Below are 23,746 nucleotides of genomic sequence, written 5' to 3' on the forward strand. Positions count from 1 at the left end.
GTAGCATCGTTGTCGTCTCGCCAATCTTATGCTTCCACGACTATCGCTACCGCTTAGTGATAAAGTAAAGCATTACAGGGCGATTGCATTGCATACAATAAAGCGACAACCATATGGCTCCTGCCAGTTGCCGATAACTCGGTTACAAAACATGATCATCTCATACAATAAAATTTAGCATCATGTCTTGACCATATCACATCACAACATGCCCTGCAAAAACAAGTTAGACGTCCTCTACTTTGTTGTTTCAAGTTTTACGTGGCTGCTACGGGCTTAGCAAGAACCGTTCTTACCTACGCATCAAAACCACAACGATAGTTCGTCAATTTGACTCCGTTTTAACCTTCGCAAGGACCGGGCGTAGCCACACTCGGTTCAACTAAAGTTGGAGAAACTGACACCCGCCAGCCACCTGTGTGCAAAGCACGTCGGTAGAACCAGTCTCGCGTAAGCGTACGCGTAATGTCGGCCCGGGCCGCTTCATCCAACAATACCGCCGAACCAAAGTATGACATGCTGGTAAGGAGTATGACTTATATCGCCCACAACTCACTTGTGTTCTACTCGTGCATAACATCAACGCATAAAACCTAGGCTCGGATACCACTGTTGGGTAACGTAGTAATTTCAACAAATTTCCTACGCACACGCAAGATCATGGTGATGCATAGCAACAAGAGGGGAGAGTGTTGTCCACGTACCCTCGTAGACCGAAAGCGAAAGCGTTATGACAACGCGGTTGATGTAGTCGTACATCTTCATGGCCCGACCGATCAAGCACCGAAACTACAGCACCTCCAAGTTCTAGCACACGTTCAGCTCGATGACGATCCCCGGACTCCGATCCAGCAAAGTGTCGGGGAAGAGTTTCGTCAGCACGACGGCGTGGTGACGATCTTGATGTACTACCGTCACAGGGCTTCGCCTAAGAACCGCTACAATATTATCGAGGATTATGGTGGAGGGGGGCACCGCACACGGCTAAGAAGAACGATCACGAAGATCAACTTGTGTGTCTATGGGGTGCCCCCTGCCCCCGTATATAAAGGAGTGGAGGAGGGGAGGGCCGGCCCTCTCTATGGCGCGCCCTAGGGGAGTCCTACTCCCACCGGGAGTAGGATTCCCCCTTTCCTAGTCCAACTAGGAGTCCTTCCACGTAGTAGGAGTAGGAGACAAGGAAGGGGAAGAGGGAAGAGAAGGAAGGAGGGGGCGCCGCCCCTCCCCCTAGTCCAATTCAGACTAGTCAATGGGGGGGGGCGCGCGGCCTGCCTCTTCCTCTCCCCTAAAGCCCAATAGGGCCCATATACTTCTTCCCCCGTATTCCCGTAACTCCCCGGTACTCCAAAAAATACCCGAACCACTCGGAACCTTTCCGATGTCCGAATATAGTCGTCCAATATATCGATCTTTACGTCTCGACCATTTCGAGACTCCTCGTCATGTCCCCGATCTCATCCGGGACTCCGAACTCCTTCGGTACATCAAAACTCATAAACTCATAATATAATTGTCATTGAAACCTTAAGCGTGCGGACCCTACGGGTTCGAGAACAATGTAGACATGACCGAGACACGTCTCCGGTCAATAACCAATAGCGGAACCTGGATGCTCATATTGGCTCCCACATATTCTACGAAGATCTTTATCGGTCAGACCGCATAACAACATACTTTGTTCCCTTTGTCATCGGTATGTTACTTGCCCGAGATTCGATCGTCGGTATCTTAATACCTAGTTCAATCTCGTTACCGGCAAGTCTCTTTACTCGTTCCGTAATACATCATCTCACAACTAACACATTAGTTGCAATGCTTGCAAGGCTTATGTGATGTGTATTACCGAGAGGGCCGAGAGATACCTCTCCGACATTCGGAGTGACAAATCCTAATCTCGAAATACGCCAACCCAACAAGTACCTTCGGAGACACCTGTAGAGCACCTTTATAATCACCCAGTTACGTTGTGACGTTTGGTAGCACACAAAGTGTTCCTCCGGTAAACGGGAGTTGCATAATCTCATAGTCATAGGAACATGTATAAGTCATGAAGAAAGCAATAGCAACATACTAAACGATCGGGTGCTAAGCTAATGGAATGGGTCATGTCAATCAGATCATTCAACTAATGATGTGATCCCGTTAATCAAATAACAACTCTTTGTCTATGGTTAGGAAACACAACCATCTTTGATTAACGAGCTAGTCAAGTAGAGGCATACTAGTGACACTTTGTTTGTCTATGTATTCACACATGTATTATGTTTCCGGTTAATACAATTCTAGCATGAATAATAAACATTTATCATGATATAAGGAAATAAATAATAACTTTATTATTGCCTCTAGGACATATTTCCTTCAGGTGGATGGAAGAAGGGATGATACGACCACACATAATGTTGTACCGCATCAAATCCCAGATATACGTGAGCCTAAAATATTTCAATTTAGTGAAGGTAACAAGGAGGTCGAGTCTTTGGTGTTGATTACATGCAAGAATGACACATGCCACTTTAGGAAAGTATACACTGAGTTGGGCACAATCGAACAGAAGATACAAACTGGGCATGAAGATACAAAAGTGCATCAGGTACAAAAATTGGTTGAAACAATTTACACATGGACTAATATTATTTTTGGTTCAGCTAAGACTACATGTTCTAGTACTACTTGGGTCCATGGCAGTACGTGGTTCCATAAAGATCTTGTGAAGGCAAATCCACGAAAGGAGTCGTTGGTTAGAGATAAAATAGAAAATATATTACCTGATGTTTTGGGATCGGTCAAGAAGATAAATGGAAGAGTTCTATTTCTTTTCCTGCCACGTAAGGAATATCAGGCAAGTGCACATACGTGGGATATATGGAGTCTACTATGTCTACAGGAAATTGGATGGGGTCCACCAGCACCAAATCTGAAGCCGGCGATGCATCCATCAAAACTAGTACTTTTTGTTTCCTTAGATAGATTGAGTCGGTTTTTAATTACGTGTATCAAGTGCTTGCTTTCCAAGTTAGTTAAGAGGTGCGGCTATTATATAAAGCCGATTGAGTTCATTGTAAAATCAGGTTATTTTTATATGAAATAGACACGATGTGTTTTTCAGGGTAGACACACCCATATCAAGTTTTGGGGGGATTTTTAGAAAACCTCTGTTTTGCGATTTCTCTTCGTGGAAATTGTTTTGCGCGTGAGTACCTTCGTCGAGATTGGTTTTCTCGTGATGGGCCGCAAGGTTCAAACCCTCTACTTCATGTACATCGCGTGCACGGGTGAGAGGTAGCTACTGCTGGTGGTGGAGTTGTTGGGGAACGTAGTAATTTCAAAAAAATTCCTACGCACACGCAAGATCATGGTGATGCATAGCAACAAGAGGGGAGAGTGTGATCTACGTACCCTTGTAGACCGACAGCGGAAGCGTTACACAACGCGGTTGATGTAGTCGTACGTCTTCACGGCCTGACCGATCAAGCACCGAAACTACGGCACCTCCGAGTTCTAGCACACGTTCAACTCGATGACGATCCCCGGACTCCGATCCAGCAAAGTGTCGGGGAAGAGTTCCGTTAGCATGACGGCGTGGTGACGATCTTGATGTACTACCGTCGCAGGGCTTCAATCAGTTCCGTTACCATGACAGCAAAGTGTCGGGCTTTAATCACCCAGTTACGTTGTGACGTTTGGTAGCACACAAAGTGTTCCTCCGGAAAATGGGAGTTCCATAATCTCATAGTTATAGGAACATGTATAAGTCATGAAGAAAGCAATAGCAACATACTAAACGATCGGGTGCTAAGCTAATGGAATGGGTCATGTCAATCACATCATTCTCCTAATGATGTGATCCCGTTAATCAAATAACAACTCTTTTGTTTATGGTTAGCAAACATAACCATCTTCGATTAACGAGCTAGTCAAGTAGAGGCATACTAGTGACACTCTATTTGTCTATGTATTCACACATGTATTATGTTTCCGGTTAATACAATTCTAGCATGAATAATAAACATTTATCATGATATAAGGAAATAAATAATAACTTTATTATTGCCTCTAGGGCATATTTCCTTCAGTCTCCCACTTGCACTAGAGTCAATAATCTAGTTCACATCGCCATGTGATTCAACACTAAGAGTTCACATCACCATGTGATTAACACCCATAGTTCACATCGTCATGTGACCTATACCCAAAGGGTTTACTAGAGTCAATAATCTAGTTCACATCATTTATGTGATTAACACCCAGAGTACTAAGGTGTGATCATGTTTTGCTTGTGAGATAATTTTAGTCAACGGGTCTGTCACATACAGATCCGTAAGTATTTTGCGAATTCTATGTCTACAATGCTCTACACGGAGCTACTCTAACTAATTGCTCCCACTTTCAATATGTATCTAGATCGAGACTTAGAGTCATCCAGATCTGTGTCAAAACTTGCATCGACGTAACTTTTTACGACGAACCTTTTGTCACCTCCATAATCGAGAAATATTTCCTTATTCCATTAAGGATAATTTTGACCAATGTCCAGTGATCTACTCTTAGATCACTATTGTACTCCCTTGCTTAACACAATGTAGGGTATACAATATATCTGGTACACATCATGGCATACTTTATAGAACCTATGGCTGAGGCATAGGGAATGACTTTCATTCTCTTTCTATCTTCTGCCGTGGTCGGACTTTGAGTCTTACTCAATTTCATACCTTGTAACACAGCCAAGAACTCTTTCTTTGACTGTTCCATTTTTGAACTACTTCAAAATATTGTCAAGGTATGTACTCATTGAAAAAACTTATCAAGCGTCTTGATCTATCTCTATAGATTTTGATGCTTAATATGTAAGCAGCTTCACCGAGGTCTTTCTTTGAAAAACTTCTTTAAAAACACTCCTTTATGCTTTGCAGAATAATTCTACATTATTTCTGATCAACAATATGTCATTCACATATACTTATCAGAAATGCTGTAGTGCTCCCACTCACTTTCTTGTAAATACAGGCTTCACCGCAAGTCTGTATAAAACTATATGCTTTGATCATACTATCAAAGCGTTTATTCCAACTCCGAGAGGCTTGCACCAGTCCATAAATGGATCGCTGGAGCTTGCACACTTTGTTAGCTCCTTTTGGATCGAAAAAACCTTCCGGTTGCATCATATACAACTCTTCTTCCAGAAATCCATTCAGGAATGCAGTTTTGACATCCATTTGCTGGATTTCATAAAATGCGGCAATTGCTAACATGATTCGGACAGACTTAAGCATAGATACGAGTGAGAAACTCTCATCATAGTCAACACCTTGAACTTGTCGAAAACCTTTTTGCGACAATTCTAGCTTTGTAGATAGTAACACTACTATCAGCGTCCGTCTTCCTCTTGAAGATCCATTTAATCTCATTGGCTCGCCGATCATTGGGCAAGTCAATCAAAGTCCATACTTTTTTCTCATACATGGATCTCGTCTCAGATTTCATGGCCTCAAGCCATTTTGCGGAATCTAGGCTCATCATCGCTTCCTCATAGTTCGCAAGTTCGTCATGGTCTAATAACATGACTTCCAGAACAGGATTACCGTACCAGTTTGGTGCGGATCTCACTCTGGTTTACCTACGAGATTCGGTATTAACTTGATCTGAAGTTACATGATCATCATCATTAGCTTCCTCACTAATTGGTGTAGTAGTCACAGGAACATATTTCTTGTGATGAACTACTTTTCAATAAGGGAGAAGGTACAATTACCTTATCAAGTTCTACTTTCCTCCCACTCACTTCTTTCAAGAGAAACTCCTTCTCTAGAAAGGATCCATTCTTAGCAACGAATGTCTTGCCTTCGGATCTGTGATAGAAGGTGTACCCAACAGTCTCCTTTGGGTATCCTATGAAGACATATTTCTCCGATTTGGGTTTGAGCTTATCAGGATGAAACTTTTTCATATAAGCATCACAATCCCAAACTTTAAGAAACGACAACTTTGGTTTCTTGCCAAACCACAATTCAGATTGTGTCGTCTTAACGGACTTAGATGGTGCCCTTTTAAACGTGAATGCAGCTGTCTTTAATGCATAACCCCAAAACGATAGTGGTAGATCGGTAAGAGACATCATAGATCGCACCATATCTAATAAAGTATGGTTATGATGTTCGGACACACCATTATGCTGTGGTGTTCCAGGTGGCGTGAGTAGTGAAACTATTTCACATTGTTTTAACTGAAGACCAGACTCGTAACTCAAATATTTTACTTCTGCGATCATATCGTAGAAACTTTTATTTTTGTTACGATGATTCTCCACTTCACTCTGAAATTCTTTGAACTTTTCAAATATTTCAGACTTGTGTTTCATTAAGTAGATATACCCATATCTGCTCAAATCATCTGTGAACGTCAGAAAATAATGATACCCGCCACGAGCCTTAACACTCATCGGATCTCATACATCAGTATGTATTATTTCCAATAAGTCAGTTGCTCGCTCCATAGTTCCGAAGAACGGCGTTTTAGTCATCTTGCCCATGAGGCATGGTTCGCAAGCATCAACTGATTCATAATTAAGTGATCCCAAAAACCCATTAGCATGGAGTTTCTTCATGCGCTTTACACCAATATGACCTAAACGGCAGTGCCACAAATAAGTTGCACTATCATTATTAACTTTGCATCTTTTGGTTTCAATATTATGAATATGTGTATCACTACGATCGAGATCCAATGAACCATTTTCATTGGGTGTGTAACCATATAAGGTTTTATTCATGTAAACAGAACAACAATTTATTCTCTTACTTAAATGAATAACCGTATTACAATAAACATGATCAAATCATATTCATGCTCAACGCAAAACACCAAATAACACTTATTCAGGTTCAACACTAATCCCGAAAGTATAGGGAGTGTGCGATGATGATCATATCAATCTTGGAACCACTCACACATCGTCACTTCACCCTTAACTAGTCTCTGTTTATTCTGCAACTCCCGTTTCGAGTTACTAATCTTAGCAACTGAACTAGTATCAAATACTGAGGGGTTGCTATAAACACTAGTAAAGTACACATCAATAACATGTATATCAAATATACTTATGTTCACTTTGCCATCCTTCTTATCTGCCAATCACTTGGGGTAGTTCCGCTTCGAGTGACTAGTCCCTTTGCAGTAGAAGCACTTAGTCTCAGGCTTAGGACCAGACTTGGGCTTCTTCACTTGAGCAGCAACTTGCTTGCTGTTCTTCTTGAAGTTCCCCTTCTTCCCTCTGCCCTTTTCTTGAAACTAGTGGTCTTGTCTACCATCAACACTTGATGTTTTTCTTGATTTCTACCTTCGTCGATTTCAGCATCACGAAGAGCTTGGGAATCGTTTCCGTTATCCCTTGCATATTATAGTTCATCACGAAGTTCTACTAACTTGGTGATGGTGACTAGAGAATTCTGTCAATCACTATTTTATCTGGAAGATTAACTCCCACTTGATTCAAGCGATTGTAGTACCCAGACAATCTGAGCACATGCTCACTGCTTGAGCGATTCTCCTCCATCTTTTAGCCATAGAACTTGTTGGAGACTTCATATCTCTCAACTCGGGTATTTGCTTGAAATATTAACTTCAACTCCTGGAACATCTCATATGCTCCATGACGTTCAAAACGTCTTTGAAGTCCCGATTCTAAGCCATTAAGCATGGTGCACTAAACTATCAAGTAGTCATCATATTGAGCTAGCCAAACGTTCATAACGTCTGCATCTGCTCCTGCAATAGGTCTGTCACCTAGCGGTGCATCAAGGACATAATTCTTCTGTGCAGCAATGAGGATAAACCTCAGATCACGGATCCAATCCGCATCATTGCTACTAACATCTTTCAACACAATTTTCTCTAGGAACATATCAAAATAAACACAGGGAAGCAACAACGCGAGCTATTGATCTACAACATAGATATGCAAAATACTACCAGGACTAAGTTCATGATAAATTTAAGTTCAATTAATCATATTACTTAAGAACTCCCACTTAGAAAGACATCCCTCTAATCCTCTAAGTGATCACGTGATCCAAATCAACTAAACCATGTCCGATCATCACGTGAGATGGAGTAGTTTTCAATGGTGAACATCACTATGTTGATCATATCTACTATATGATTCACGCTCGACCTTTCGGTCTCCGTGTTCCGAGGCCATATCTGTTATATGCTAGGCTCGTCAAGTATAACCTGAGTATTCTGCGTGTGCAACTGTTTTGCACCCGTTGTATTTGAACGTAGAGCCTATCACACCCGATCATCACGTGGTGTCTCAGCACGAAGAACTTTCGCAACGGTGCATACTCAGGGAGAACACTTACTTTGATAATTTAGTGAGGGATCATCTTATAATGCTACCGTCAATCAAAGCAAGATAAGATGCATAAAAGATAAACATCGCATGCAATCAATATAAGTGATATGATATGGCCACCATCATCTTGTGCTTGTGATCTCCATCTTCGAAGCACCGTCATGATCACCATCGTCACCGGCGCGACACCTTGATCTCCATCGTAGCATCGTTGTCGTCTCGCCAATCTTATGCTTCCACGACTATCGCTACCGCTTAGTGATAAAGTAAAGCATTACAGCGCGATTGCATTGCATACAATAAAGCGACAACCATATGGCTCCTGCCAGTTGCCGATAACTCGGTTACAAAACATGATCATCTCATACAATAAAATTTAGCATCATGTCTTGACCATATCACATCACAACATGCCCTGCAAAAACAAGTTAGACGTCCTCTACTTTGTTGTTGCAAGTTTTACGTGGCTGCTACGGGCTTAGCAAGAACCGTTCTTACCTACGCATCAAAACCACAACGATAGTTTATCAAGTTGGTGCTGTTTTAACCTTCGCAAGGACCGGGCGTAGCCACACTCGGTTCAACTAAAGTTGGAGAAACTGTCACCCGCTAGCCACCTTTGTGCAAAGCATGTCGGTAGAACCGGTCTCGCGTAAGCGTATGCGTAATGTCGGTCCGGGCCGCTTCGTCCAACAATACCGCCGAACCAAAGTATGACATGCTGGTAAGCAGTATGACTTATATCGCCCACAACTCACTTGTGTTCTACTCGTGCATATAACATCAACACATAAAACCTAGGCTCGGATGCCACTGTTGGGGAACGTAGTAATTTCAAACAATTTCCTACGCACACGCAAGATCATGGTGATGCATAGCAACGAGAGGGGAGAGTGTTGTCTACGTACCCTCGTAGACCGGAAGCGGAAGCGTTAGCACAACGCGGTTGATGTAGTCGTACGTCTTCACGACCCGACCGATCAAGCACCGAAACTACGACACCTCCGAGTTCTAGCACACGTTCAGCTCGATGACGATCCCCGGACTCCGATCCAGCAAAGTGTCGGCGAAGAGTTCCGTCAGCACGACGGCGTGGTGACGATCTTGATGTTCTACCGTCGCAGGGCTTCGCCTAAGCACCGCTACAATATTATCGAGGATTATGGTGGAGGGGGGCACCGCACACGGCTAAGAGAACGATCACGAAGATCAACTTGTGTGTCTAGAGGTGCCCCCCTGCCCCTGTATATAAAGGAGCAAGGGGGGAGGCCGGCCGGCCCTTGAGGCGCGCCAAGGAGGGGGAGTCCTCCTCCTAGTAGGAGTAGGACTCCCCTTTCCTAGTCCAACTAGGAAGAGCGAAGGGGGAAGGAAAGAGAGGGAGAGGGAGAAGGAAAGAGGGGCCGCGCCCCCTCCCCTAGTCCAATTCGGACTCCCCATGGGAGGGGGCACGCCACCTCTTGGGCTGCTGCCCTCTCTCTCCCCTCAGGCCCACTAAGGCCCAATACTTCCCCGGGGGGTTCCGGTAACCCTTCCGGCACTTCGGTTTTCTCCGAAATCAACCGAAACACTTCCGGTGTCCGAATATAGCCGTCCAATATATCGATCTTTATGTCTCGACCATTTCGAGACTCCTCGTCATGTCCGTGATCATATCCGGGACTCCGAACAACATTCGGTACATCAAAATATATAAACTCATAATGAAACTGTCATCGTAACGTTAAGTGTGCGGACCCTACGGGTTCGAGAACAATGTAGACATGACCGAGACACTTCTCCGGTCAATAACCAATAGCGGAACCTGGATGCTCATATTGGCTCCCACATATTCTACGAAAATCTTTTATCGGTCAGACCGCATAACAACATACGTTGTTCCCTTTGTCATCGGTATGTTACTTGCCCGAGATTTGATCGTCGGTATCTCAATACCTAGTTCAATCTCGTTACCGGCAAGTCTTTTTACTCGTTCCGTAATACATCATCCCGTAACTAACTTATTAGTTGCAATGCTTGCAAGGCTTATGTGATGTGCATTACCGAGAGGGCCCAGAGATACCTCTGCGACAATCGGAGTGACAAATCCTAATCTCGAAATACGCCAACCCAACAAGTACCTTCGGAGACACCTGTAGAGCACCTTTATAATCACCCAGTTACATTGTGATGTTTGGTAGCACACAAAGTGTTCCTCCGGTAAATGGGAGTTGCATAATCTCATAGTCATAGGAACATGTATAAGTCATGAAGAAAGCAATAGCAACAAACTAAACGATCAAGTGCTAAGCTAATGTAAAGGATCAAGTCAATCACATCATTCTCCTAATGATGTGATCCCGTTAATCAAATGAAAACTCATGTCTATGGTTAGGAAACATAACCATCTTTGATCAACGAGCTAGTCAAGTAGAGGCATACTAGTGACACTATGTTTGTCTATGTATTCACACGTGTATTATGTTTCCGGTTAATACAATTCTAGCATGAATAATAAACATTTATCATGATATAAGGAAATAAATAATAACTTTATTATTGCCTCTAGGGCATATTTCCTTCACGGAGTGTCGTGAAAGATCGGGCCCCAACAACGGATCGGATCTCGCATGGGGTTCGGTCTATATCAGGTGGTATTCAGAGCAAGGTTGTTCACGACACTATGGAGAAGATGACGAGCGCATTATCATTCAGTAAGTTAAGCTATGGATTTTAGTTGGAGGAGGAAGGCCGTTGGGCCGGGCTATTTCACACCCGTGTGGTGGTGAGAGAGAGATCATGTGCTATGACGGTCGATCACATGAATTTGATCAACGTCGCAAGCATCGAGATGGTGGAGAAACTGAATCTACCAATGATGCCACGTCCACAACCATACTATTTCCGTTGGGGTCATGAAGATCTCACTGTCACGCAACAAACAAAGGTACCGTTTTTGTTGGAAAATTATTTTTGCGAGGTTTTGTGCGACGTGATTCCGGCACCGATGATTTCATGTCACTTGTTATTGGGAGAGCCATGGTACAGAGAGCTGCCCTCCACCGTGTCCGTCGGGCCGCGGAGCAGCCTTCCCCAACCTCTACGCTGTCGCTCCCTGCTACCCCTAGCTCTCAGTGTGAGCCCCCGCTACTCCTAGCTCTCTGTGCCGACGCCCTGGGACTACCTCGGGATGATACGACCACACATAATGTTGTACCGCATCAAATCACGGATATACATGAGCCTAAAATATTTCAATTTAGTGAAGGTAACAAGGAGGTCGAGTCTTTGGTGTTGATTACATGCAAGAATGACACATGCCACTTTAGGAAAGTATACACTGAGTTGGGCACAATCGAACAGAAGATACAAACTGGGCATGAAGATACAAAAGTGCATCAGGTACAAAAATTGGTTGAAACAATTTACACATGGACTAATATTATTTTTGGTTCAGCTAAGACGACATGTTCTAGTACTACTTGGCTCCATGGCAGTCCGTGGTTCCATAAAGATCTTGTGAAGGCAAATCCACGAAAGGAGTCGTTGGTTAGAGATAAAATAGAAAATATATTACCTGATGTTTTGGGATCGGTCAAGAAGATAAATGGCAGAGTTCTATTTCTTTTCCTGCCACGTTTTGCACGTGAGTACCTTCGTCGAGATTGGTTTTCTCGTGCTGGGCCGCAAGGTTCAAACCCTCTACTTCGTGTACATCGCGTGCACGGGCGAGAGGTTGCTACTGCTGGTGGTGGAGTGTCGTGAAAGATCGGGCCCCAACAACGGATCGGATCCCACTACGAGGTTCGGTCTTATCAAGGGAGGGAAGTGAAAGGAAGCGGTGGTTGACAAATATACATCTCCTATAGGCAGAGATGTAAGTATTGTAGTTTACATCTTCGGGAGGTGCAGACGTATTTTTTTAAGAAAAAAGGTTTCCCTCGCTTTATATTATAAAGCAATGAACCAAGCATCCAACACATTAGTACAGAGTACAATCAAGTCATAAAATCACGCTGGGGGCACAGCAGGACAAGCCCAAAACAACGTTTTTTTACATCTACACCATTTGTTGGAGCAGCATTTTTGGCCTCTGAAGATGCAAAAGTTGTATTTTTACATCTAGATCTTCTATTAGAGATGTTCTCGCGGTACGCCATGGTATATGTGTCATTGCACGCACCTCTGGCGTACTGTAGCTTAACTAGAAGAACGCCCGTGCGTTGCAACGAGGCCACATTAAATTTAAGAGTTCAATATTAATATTCTCATACATATCAAGTGACATTGGCGACCTTTTTTTACCATCAAATCCTCACATACACACTATCTCCCTCCCTGTTCCTCACTCTCTCTCCCCCTCTCCCTCTCTCTCTAATACACACACACACACATATCCATCTTATTGGGTACGGGACCATAATCCATCTATTTCACATACACACACGCTAGTGCATAATAATATGGATTATGTGTATTATATTTGCCACCACAACTGAGGGAATTAATTTCATGTAAATCAGCCAGCCACAGCTCCAAGAATACGCGGAGGAGGTGGCCCTGGTCGGCGTCGGCGCCGTCCGACGCGGGCCACGGGCCCGCTTCCAAGTGCGTCTGCGCGCCGGCCACCCACGCTGGGTCCTTCAAGTGCCGCTTCCACCGCACCAACTCCCAGGGCCACAGTCATGGTCAGGGCCAGGGAAGCCGCCCTTTTCCGCCCCCTTCACCGGTCGCGGCCAACGCGGTGCCGCGGCACCCGGCCTCGCCGTCCTCGGTGATGCAGCCCAAGCATCAGCCTCGAGAATTAAGAACGCTCGACAATGGAGAGGGAAGGAAAGACCATATACATGTCATAAGAAAGGGAGTTTATTTGCTGCTCCCTCGATGTATTGTTTCCTTTGTTTGGAGATTGATTACCATCCGTGAGTGAAGGTAAGGTTAATGTGATTGAGTGATTTTTCTGAAAATCAATTATTTGTTTTCTAATCAATGTGATTGAGTGATCTAAGGTAAGGTTAATTAATTTAGATTTGATCTTTAGAGATTGTTCGTGATTGATTCTACATTACTAAATAACTTGCATCATTATGGAATCTGTTCAGATTTCTTTGTTGTGTAAGAGGGTGACGCGAAAATAAATCGATGAAGTGGGGGAGGGGACGAAAAAATCTACGAAAAAAAACAAGTGAATGTGGGAGGAGGTACCAAAAAAACCATGGGAGGTGGGACGAAAAAAACCTGAAGCGAGACTACCAACTGCTTTATTAGGAGTAGAGGTTAGTTATATGCAATTATAGAATTTGCGAAGATATGGTATGGACTATGTGTAGATATGGTATGGACTATGTAGAGTTGATAGAATTTCCGTGATCCACGGTGCATGCCAAGCCTGTCACCAAAGGCACGTACACACCCCTGGCGTACTATAACTACTAGTAAAAACGCACGTGCAACACACGTTAACATTTAGACAATATATTAATTGCATGTGAAATTAGGAATGCTATCATTTGTGTTAACTCTGTGATTAGTACAATATTTGGTATGATAGTAACTACATGTTAAACACGTCGAACGCTCGCCATTGGAGCAATGTAGGTCGTTGGATTGACTTGGTTTGATGGCCAAGATCAGTTGGATCTGCCTCTTTGAGTTTTTTTATATTGGTATAGATGGCACACCTCGTGTGGTCGATCGGTCATCAGATCCTAGTTTTGAGACCTCGAATCATCAGGGCAATGGCGTACCAGCAGATGTGGACGATGCGAGTGCTCGTCATGGCCATCGTCCTCATCGGCCTCCCATGGGGCGCGGTCTGCGTGCCCGCGGGCCGCGGTGACGCTGAGGCCATGCAAGCCATCGCCAAGTCCATCGGGTGGGCCGTCCCCTCATCCGACCCGTGCGACGGCACCTGGACGGGCGTGAGCTGCAACGAGATCAGCCGCGTCACCTCCATCGTTGTCACCCACGTCGGCCTCCACGGCGTTCTCAACGGATCCGACCTAGGCAAGCTCACGTTCCTGTCCAACCTCGACCTCAGCTTCAACAGCCTTATCGGCCACCTCCCGCTCCTGTCGACGCCTCACCAGCACCTCCGCAACATCGATCTCAGCTCCAACTCCTTGACAAGAATCCCCGGCGGCTTCTTTGCCGCCCTGCCGGCCCTCGAGGCGATTGCGCTCGACAACAACGACATGCTACTATTGTGGGATCAGTGGGACCTTGTCACCTGCTTCGCCCTATGCAGCTTCTCCGCTAACAACGCCTCCGTATATGTCAACTTCCTCAATTTCTTCGGCGACGTCGCCTTGTTCCCCGCCTTCGAGAGGCTGTCCCTCGCGAGGAACAGGATGTCTGGGGCCGTCGGCACCGGTTTTGGCGCTAACAGCAATATCAAGTACCTAGATGTCGGTGGCCAGCACAACGACCGAGATAAGATCACCGGCCGCCTTGACTTGTTCATCCCCGACATGGTCAACCTTGTGGAGGCTCACTTGGATCACAGCGGCTTCTTCGGGCCCCTCCCCGTTACCAAGCTTGTCAACCTCCGCATCTTCGATGCATCCTACAACGACCTCTGTGGACACCCCAAGTTCGCCCCCGGGACGGCGGTCACCCTTGATGGAAATCCCAATGTCGGATTTGCATGCTAGCTAGTAGTACTCGTAATTAATTAATGTTTCATCATAACATGCATGCATGTACTCTACTACTCGCACACGTACGGGCCGGTTATTATCAATAATGTCGTAACACACTCTTGTCTATTCCAGGCATGTTTAAATTTATAACTCGCAAAACGTCTTACATTATGGGACGGAAGGAGTATGTGATTGCGTGGGTAGTTTGTCTGGTCCTCATCCGTCGCAATGGTTGGACATATATCTACGCTACTATTACGTCATTTCGTTTCGTATCGTTAGTCCACCCTAGGACGTCGTACTCCAGTACCCGCCAACGGCTCACCAACAGCGGCAGCCAGTCGCTGACGAGCCGAAAAGGCGTGATTGCTCTTGATTCACCGATGAGGTGGTTGGCGTCGTGTCGGTAAGCTGAGCTGTCAAGGACACACGAGGTTTTTATTTTTTGAACAAAATGAAGTTGGTTCGTGTTTCCCCATCGCAACGAGCACCAATTTGGTTTGAGCTGTCGGTGCAAAGCAAACCTGGTCATTTGGGCCGTGCAGGCCGGCTTACCATGCCAGCATGGCACGACGTGAAATTGCCACCAAAGGGGTAAACGGGATGTGTCTGCACGGAAGGGGTAAGGAAGGGGTAAACTGGTCGTGCCTGGCACGTCAGGGGACGTGTTTGGGCCATGAGGTTGGGCACGTGGGTCGGCACGACACAACCTGTTTAATCAAATTGAACGTGATTATTATGTGTAAAAAGGTATGAACTACGCACTTTTGGTAGCATATATCACACGCCATAACGTGGAGATATGTGCAAAAGATTTGTACTATGTAGTAGTAGCATATATCAATCGGAATTGTAGTTGTTTTTATTTTATTGATTGATGATAGAGATTTCGTTAATAGTGCGAAAATATGGAAATTCTTGATTTGGTAGCAGCACATGCCATAAACAATACAAGATGCAAGATGACCATATAAGTGGTCGAGGGTGCGAGAGGCAGATGCGTTGTATCGGTGGAAGAATCCCTTCTCTATTCATCATCAGTTAGATAAATTAACATGTCAATAGCCGTGATCCTATTGCTCGTCACGCTTGGTCTCGATGGCGTCTCAAGTCTCTCGGCCGCTGCGCGCACGGACGACATAGAGATGGCGGCCATGCAAGCGATCGCCAAGTCTACCAGCGCGGACAGGTCGCTCGGGTGGGGCGTCAAGTCGGCGGATCCATGCGACGGCACCTGGCCAGGCGTCCGCTGCGACAAAGATTCGCACGTCGTCGCCATCAACGCCAGCCGCGCCGGCCTCTCCGGCACTCTCTCCGGCACCGACCTCGTCGACCTTGGGTACCTCACGGAGCTCGACCTCAGCTTCAACCGCCTGGGCGACGACATGCCGATCCTCCCAAGGCCTCTCACCTACCTGACGACCCTCAACATGGGCATGCCAGAGACCTTCTTCCGCTCCTTCACCGCGCTGGAGACCGTGGTCCTCGACGACAACTGGGTTATAATGGGGGAGCTTCTCGGCCAACAACGTCACCATCTATGGCCGCTTCCCGGCCTACTTCGGCAACACCACCCTTTTCCCTGTCCTTGAGAGCCTCTCTTTAGCGAGGAATGATCTCAAGAGCGGACTGCCCTCGTCCTTCGCCAAGAACAGCAAGATCAAGTTCCTCGACATTAGCAGGCAGCAGGATTCTATTGGCCTCGGCATGTACAATGGGTTTCTAGATTTCGTCGCCGGCATGACTAGCCTCGTCGAGATCCATGTGGCAGGCGATCAATTCCGCGGGCCGCTGCCAGACGTCTCTGGGCTGCTCAATCTCAAGGTGTTTGATGCCGCCGACAACAACTTGTGCGGTAAGCTCAAGTTTCCTCCCGGCGTTGCGGTGAATATCACCGGAAACCCCCAAATCGGAAAGGACTGCCCCTAGCTAGCTTTGTGGATGCGTGGGCCAAGTTTTTGTTTTCTTAAATAAGTAATAAATAAATAATCATGCTTACTACTACTAGTTGATACGAGTATATACTGCCCGATCGATGATCTGTGCAAGGTTTTTTTTTCTGTGCGCTCTCACTAGATTGTCACGGCCCCTACTACTACAGGCCACCAGGAGGCCCGGCCCAAGAGGACCAAGAAGCCCAACAGGCTGTTCAACCCGGCCACCTGGGAGCTTGGTGGGTGATCGATAAGTAGGAGTGAGCCCGAGGTGTTAGGGCACGGTGGTAATGAGTGGATCGCTTCCCCTTGTCTTTCCCCTTTCCTCCCACCTCCTGTAACCTCTCCCTCTCGATCCCCTTCTCCTCTCAAGAACCCTAGCCCCGAATTCCCCTGTATCGCCATGAATTGAGTAGATCGAGCAAGAGGGACGTAACATATGGTATCAGAGCTACCGGATTACTTGAAGAAGCCGACGTTCACCACGCGCCAGCAGCGACAGGCGGGTGAGATGGAGCAGAGAGTGGAGGAGATGGCGGCGGCGCTCAAGGCCATCCAGGATCAGAATGAGGCCATCCAGAAGGCGGTGGCAGTGACGACCACCCTCATCTCGGAGATCCAGCCGATGGTGGCTGACCTGGCCGCCTGGAAGCCCACGTTGGAGAAATCACTCTCCGATGTGCAGCAGGAGTTGGGCGGGGTGCGCAAGGAGCTGGACGTCATCGCGCGGAACCCTGTGCTCCGGCTCAAACCGGGGGATCTGCCTCCCATCTTCCATCGACCCGGAGGCGCGCCACAAAACCAAGCCGGCAGCAGCCTCCAAGGGCCAGAAGGCCACCGCGTCGACCAAGCTCACCGGGGGGTCGGCTCTGGAGTGGTCACCACTCTAGTCCCGCCTCCGGTCACGGGTATGGCACCATCTCCGAATTTCCTTTCCACGGCGGGTCAATTTTCGGTCGATCATCGCTCCCGAGCACCTGGGCGGTCGCCTTTGAGGGGCATGTCCAGATCTGGCGGTCCTCTGCCTCCACGATCTCGAAGCCCTTATCGTCACCACAGCTCTGTCATTCCGAGGCCTAAGATGGATTTCCCTCAATTCTGGGGGGAACGACCTCGTAGTTGGAAACGAAATTGCGAGTCGTACTTCCGGGTTTTCCGCTTAGATCCAGTGCTTTGGGTGGACACCGCCGCGATGCATTTCACTGGGGCCGCTATGGTGTGGCTCGAAAACAGCGATTTCGATTTGCGTCACATGGAGTGGGAACACTTTTGCACCACTGTCTGTGAGCAGTTTGAGAGGAATGAGTTCACGGTGCTGCTGCATCAGTTGTTTCACTTGAAACAAACTGATTCCGTGACCGATTACACCATTAAATTCACTGAGATAATGCATTCCTTGTTAGCCCACAGCACTACTTGGGATCCTGCCCTTTTTCCCTCACGATTTGTGGATGGTTTGCGCGATGAGATCCGCGTTGTTGTTTTGGTTCATAATCCAAAAGACCTCGATACTGCTGTTTCGTTGGCTTATTTACAGGAAGAGGCGCTGGAGATTTCCAAACGACGGGAGCCAAGACGCTCGGAGAGCACCGCGGGGAACGGCATGAGCAGCCGCTCCCATCTCAAAGGGGCCATGCCGTTGCCAGCACCTCCGGGACGGCCACCTCTTGCGGTCGCCGTGCCAACAGATGAACGTCGGGGAGCAGCCGCTGATGGGCTAAAGGGGGGCAGTTCTGTGGAAGATCGACTGACAACCCTGCGTGCCTATCGTGGAGCCAGAGGCCTCTGTTACATGTGTGGAGAGAGGTGGAGTCGAGAGCACAAGTGTGCAGCAGCAGTGCAACTCCATGTTGTGCAGGAAATGTTTGATGTGTTGGGTTTGTCCACTGGCTCGACAGGTGAGGAACACTCAGATACTGCAAGTGAATGTCACACCATATCCAGGGCAGCAGTGCAAGGCTCAGTCGCACCTCAGACTCTGCGGTTGCAAGGCAAGATTCAGAATCAGCAGGTGTTGATGCTTGTCGACTCGGGCAGTTCGCACAGTTTTGTTAATTCTGATCTGGCTGGCCGTTTGAAAGGAGTGCACAAGATCTCCAATGTTCTGAAGGTGAAAATAGCAGACGGAGGTCAGCTTCTCAGCGACCATGCTATCACGCAATGTGGGTGGTCAGTGCAAGGGCACAAGTTTACTTCTGACCTCAAGGTTCTGCCATTGGGGTGCTATGACATGATCATTGGAATGGACTGGTTAGAGCAACACAGTCCTATGGACGTGCACTGAGGAGACAAGAGAATGGCTTTCAACCACCATGGGAAGAATATCACGTTGAGTGGCATACAACCTCACACCAAAGAGTGCTATCCTATGACTACGGATCAACTGCACTTCATGATGAGCTGTCATGATGTGCATCAACTGGTGCATCTCCAAGCTGTGGATAACAAGCAGAAACAGCAGCCTGAGATGGAGATACCACCCCCAATAGCAAAACTCATCAACGAATTCCAGTCCTTGTTCGAGGCTCCGAAAGGCCTACCACCTGCTCGGCCTTTTGATCACAAAATACCACTCATACCTGGCGCTCAACCAGTGAACATCAAGCCCTATTGGTACAGTCCGTTTCAGAAAGATGAAATAGAGAAGCAGGTTCAAGAGATGCTGGATCAAGGCATCATTCAGCCTAGCTACAGTCTGTTTGCTTCACCAGTCCTGCTGGTTCAAAAGAAAGATCTGTCCTGGCGATTTTGCGTGGATTACTGGCAGCTCAATGCCATCACCGTTAAGGATCGTTTTCCCATGCCAGTTATTGAGGAGCTTCTTGATGAGCTTGTGGGATCCAAATGGTTTACCTGCCTGGACTTGAAGACGGGATATCACCAGATTCGTATGGCACCCGAGGATGTTTACAAAACGGTGTTCAAAACCCACCTGGGGCAGTATGAGTTCTAAGTGTTGGCATATGGACTGTGCTGTGGTCCGGGAACTTTTCAAGGGGCATGCACTATGTATTGGGTCCTTTGTTGCGGCATGGAGTTCTAGTGTTCATCGACGACATCCTGGTCCATAATGAGACTTTGGAAGAGCACATCAAACTTCTCTGAAAAGTCTTTGAACTATTGGACAAACACCAACTTAAGGTAAAGCTGTCCAAGTGCAAATTCGCCCAGCAACAACTCACCTACTTGGGACACGTCATCAGCGAGCAGGGTGTCGCCACCAATGAGAAGAATATCGCAGCTGTCAGAGATTGGCCGACATCTACTGGAGTTAAGCAAGTGCGAGGGTTTCTTGGTCTGGCAGGCTATTATAGGCGACTTGTACGTGATTTTGGGCTCATTAGTCGTCCTTTGACAAATCTGCTGAAGAAACACTCTATTTTTGTGTGGTCGGCCGAGGCTGAGGAGGCGTTCAACCATCTAAAAAAATCTTTAATTTCAGCCCCTGTGTTGGCACTTCCTCGGTTTGACAGACCGTTCAAAATTGAGACTGATGCCTTTGAGTTTGGGATGGGGGCTGTACTGATTCAAGATGGGCACCCGCTGGCTTTTCTCAGCAAAGCGTTGGGACCAAGGAACCGTGGTTTGTCCACCTACAAGAAAGAATACATGGCAATCTTGATGGCAGTTGATCGATGGCGTGCCTATCTGCAAGGGAGTGAGTTCATCATCCGCACAGACCAAAGCGCATTGTCTCATTTGAACGACCAATGGCTAGTGACTCCCTGGCAGAGACGTGCTTACACAAAACTCATGGGGATGCAGTACAAAGTGGTGTACAGGAAAGGGGTTGAGAACAAAGCGGTCGATGCCTTATCGCGACGAGATGCAGAAGTTTCGGCGATATCGGTGGCTCTACCTGTTTGGATGAATGAAGTAGTGCAGGGCTACCAGACTGATGGAAATGCTAAGGAGATCTTGCTTCGCTGCAAAGAGATGGGAGACACAACCTCTGACTACTCTGTTCGAGATGGGGTGATCTTTTACAAAGGCAGGGTGTGGATTGGTGCCAATACAGCCATGCAACAGAAACTCTTGCATGCCATTCATGCTAGTGCCACAGGGGGCCACTCTGGCATTCATGCCACCTATGACAGATTGCAATGCTTGTTCGCTTGGCCTGAAATGAAGCAAGATGTGGTGAACCTGGTGTCTAACTGCAGTGTGTGCAAGCAATCCAAAAGTGAACGGATCCATACTCCTGGACTGCTCGAACCCCTGCCCATTCCACCTCATGCGTGGCATACGGTTACTCTGAATTTCGTGGAAGGATTGCCAGTGTCTCGGGGTTACTCGTGCATCCTGGTAGTGGTAGACAAGTTGACCAGGTATGCTCACTTCATTCCGCTTGCTCATCCTTTCTCAGCCTTGCAAGTCGCGACCGCATTCATGACTCATGTCTACAAGCTTCACGGGTTGCCTCATGCCTTGGTCTCAGACCGTGATAAAGTTTTCACCAGTATTTTGTGGAAGGAAATGTTCAAACAAGCGGGGACCGAGCTCCGGATGTCTTCTGCGTATCATCCCCAGACTGATGGAACCACCGAGAGAGTGAACCAGTGCATGGAGACCTATCTTCGTTGTTTTGCTCATTCCTGCCCACATAGATGGTTCCAGTGGCTGCACCTCGCCGAGTTCTGATACAATACGTCATCTCACTCTGCGGTGCAGGATTCGCCGTTTGAGATGCTGTATGGGCACCCTCCTCGCCATTTCGGGATCGTGGACGCGTCCGCATCAACCCCAGTGGATTTGGTAACCTGGCATGAGGAAAGGGCAGTGGTTTCAGCCTTGTTAAAGCAGCAGTTGGAACGATCCAGGCAGCGGATGAAAGATCAGGCGGATAAGCATCGATCGTAGCGAGCCTTTGTAGTGGGAGACTGGGTGTACATGAAGCTACAGCCTTATGTGCAGGTCTCAGTCGCGGCTCGGGCTAACCATAAGCTATCCTTCAAGTACTTTGGTCCCTTTCAGGTGACGGCGCGCATTGGAGCAGTGGCGTATCGCGTCCAGCTTCCAGAAGGTAGTCGTGTTCACCCAGTGTTCCACGTGTCCCTGCTGCGAGCAGCGCTGCCACCGGGCACCGACGTGGTGACTGCTCTTCCGGAACCACCGTTGGCGCACGCAGCGCCCGGTTTTCCTGAACGTGTGCTCGCTCGCCGGGTCGTCACCAAAGGACAGGTGCAACTTCCTCAAGTGTTGATCAAGTGGACTTTGCAACCGGAGGCGCTGGCAACCTGGGAGGACTTCTTCGAGCTCAGGAGCTGTTTTCCAGGTGTTGTGGCTTGGGGACAAGCCGTTTTTGAAGACCGAGGGGATGTCACGGCCCCTACTACTACAGGCCACCAGGAGGCCCGGCCCAAGAGGACCAAGAAGCTCAACAGGCTGTTCGACCCGGCCACCTGGGAGCTTGGTGGGTGATCGATAAGTAGGAGTAAGCCCGAGGTGTTAGGGCACGGTGGTAATGAGTGAATCGCTTCCCCTTGTCTTTCCCCTTTCCTCCCACCTCATGTAACCTCTCCCTCTCGATCCCCTTCTCCTCTCAAGAACCCTAGCCCCGAATTCCCCTGTATCGCCATGAATTGAGTAGATCGAGCAAGAGGGACGTAACATAGATGAACAATTTTATTTTATTTTTGACTGTTTTGTTGATACGTATCCACCAACACTCCCACTGTTTCATATTCACTCTCCATTTGGAATTGAGATTCAGCGTAACTTACCCCCTCTGCGTGTCACCCGTATCCGCATGATGAATGAAGATAATTTATTGCGATTTTTTAGAGGAAATTGATTATCAAAAAATAGTTTATTTTAACACAGTACAGACGCAAGCGCTCATACATACGCGCATACACTCACCCCTATGAACGTGCGCACGCACACCCTATGAGCACCTTCGAGGCATATCATCTATTGATTATCGAAAATACTTGCATCATTTTATCAAATGCTGCCGTGGGTGTAGCTGAGTTGCCTCAATTCTTCATCATTTCGATGGCCTCAGAGTTGTTCGAATTACACCCATCATGGTTGTGCAAGCAGTGACGCCAAATATTCCTGTGCGAACCCGGGCGGCCAGAGGGGCGAGGACGTCTTGACGTGGATCATGGACACGACCAGGGGGGCCATGAGGATGGTGTTGTACGTGGCTTTCTCTATGGCTATCTAGCGTACTTCACACTAGACCTTCCAGAAAATTGCCACTAGAGGCCAACGCGCACTTTGTCGTGTTGTTCTTTTCTCGCAGGATTAGTTTTTATTTTCTCTAACAATTAATTATGGTTGCTTGTTTGATTGTTTCGATTAGGCTTTCTTTGCGATGACTTAGATTTTTATTATGTTCTGGTGGTGCCTTTTTTAACTGCTATATTTTGTTGGACTGTTGTTGGAGAAGGTATTTGTTCTGAGAGGTTAGTGGTGTTGTTCGCTGCATGGTTGTGGTGTCCTTGATTGCTACAACTATGTTCTTTGAAATAAGCAAGTTGTGTGTTGCATCTTTCATAGAACTGTACTTCTGTACAAAGTTTCTGGCAGACCATCCTTCCCTATAAACCAACGGGTATTTCTCTTTTTAATGGAATCACTCTCGCTATTAAAGACCTTCAAAAGAAATTTCCCTGGACATCATTATTCTAGGCTGTTGGAATATTTGGAACCAAAGAAATTGCAAGATTTTCAGAATGGGAATCCCGACACTCAATTCTTGGATATTTCTTTTAAAGGAGGATCTTACTCTTCTTCAACATAGAGTCAAGAGCAAGAATTTGGACTACCTTGAAATTTTGATTAGCTCAAATATCAATATTTGACACATGATGTTTCCATCTTGGTATAGG

At 46.8% G+C, this 23,746-nt stretch overlaps 1 protein-coding gene across 1 annotated transcript in view; it reads right to left on the reverse strand.

The window, feature by feature from the left end:
• The window catches only part of LOC125536559 (calcium-dependent protein kinase 19-like), a 15,248-nt gene extending 2,756 nt beyond the window's left edge, over positions 1-12,492 (reverse strand). The window contains exon 1 of the mRNA XM_048699795.1: positions 12,453-12,492. Coding sequence (XP_048555752.1) covers positions 12,453-12,492 — 40 coding nt within the window. The remainder of the gene's footprint in view (positions 1-12,452) is intronic.
• Between the last annotated feature and the right edge of the window lie 11,254 nt (positions 12,493-23,746).

Source organism: Triticum urartu, chromosome 2 (genome assembly GCF_003073215.2).
Source record: "Triticum urartu cultivar G1812 chromosome 2, Tu2.1, whole genome shotgun sequence".
NCBI lineage: Eukaryota > Viridiplantae > Streptophyta > Magnoliopsida > Poales > Poaceae > Triticum > Triticum urartu.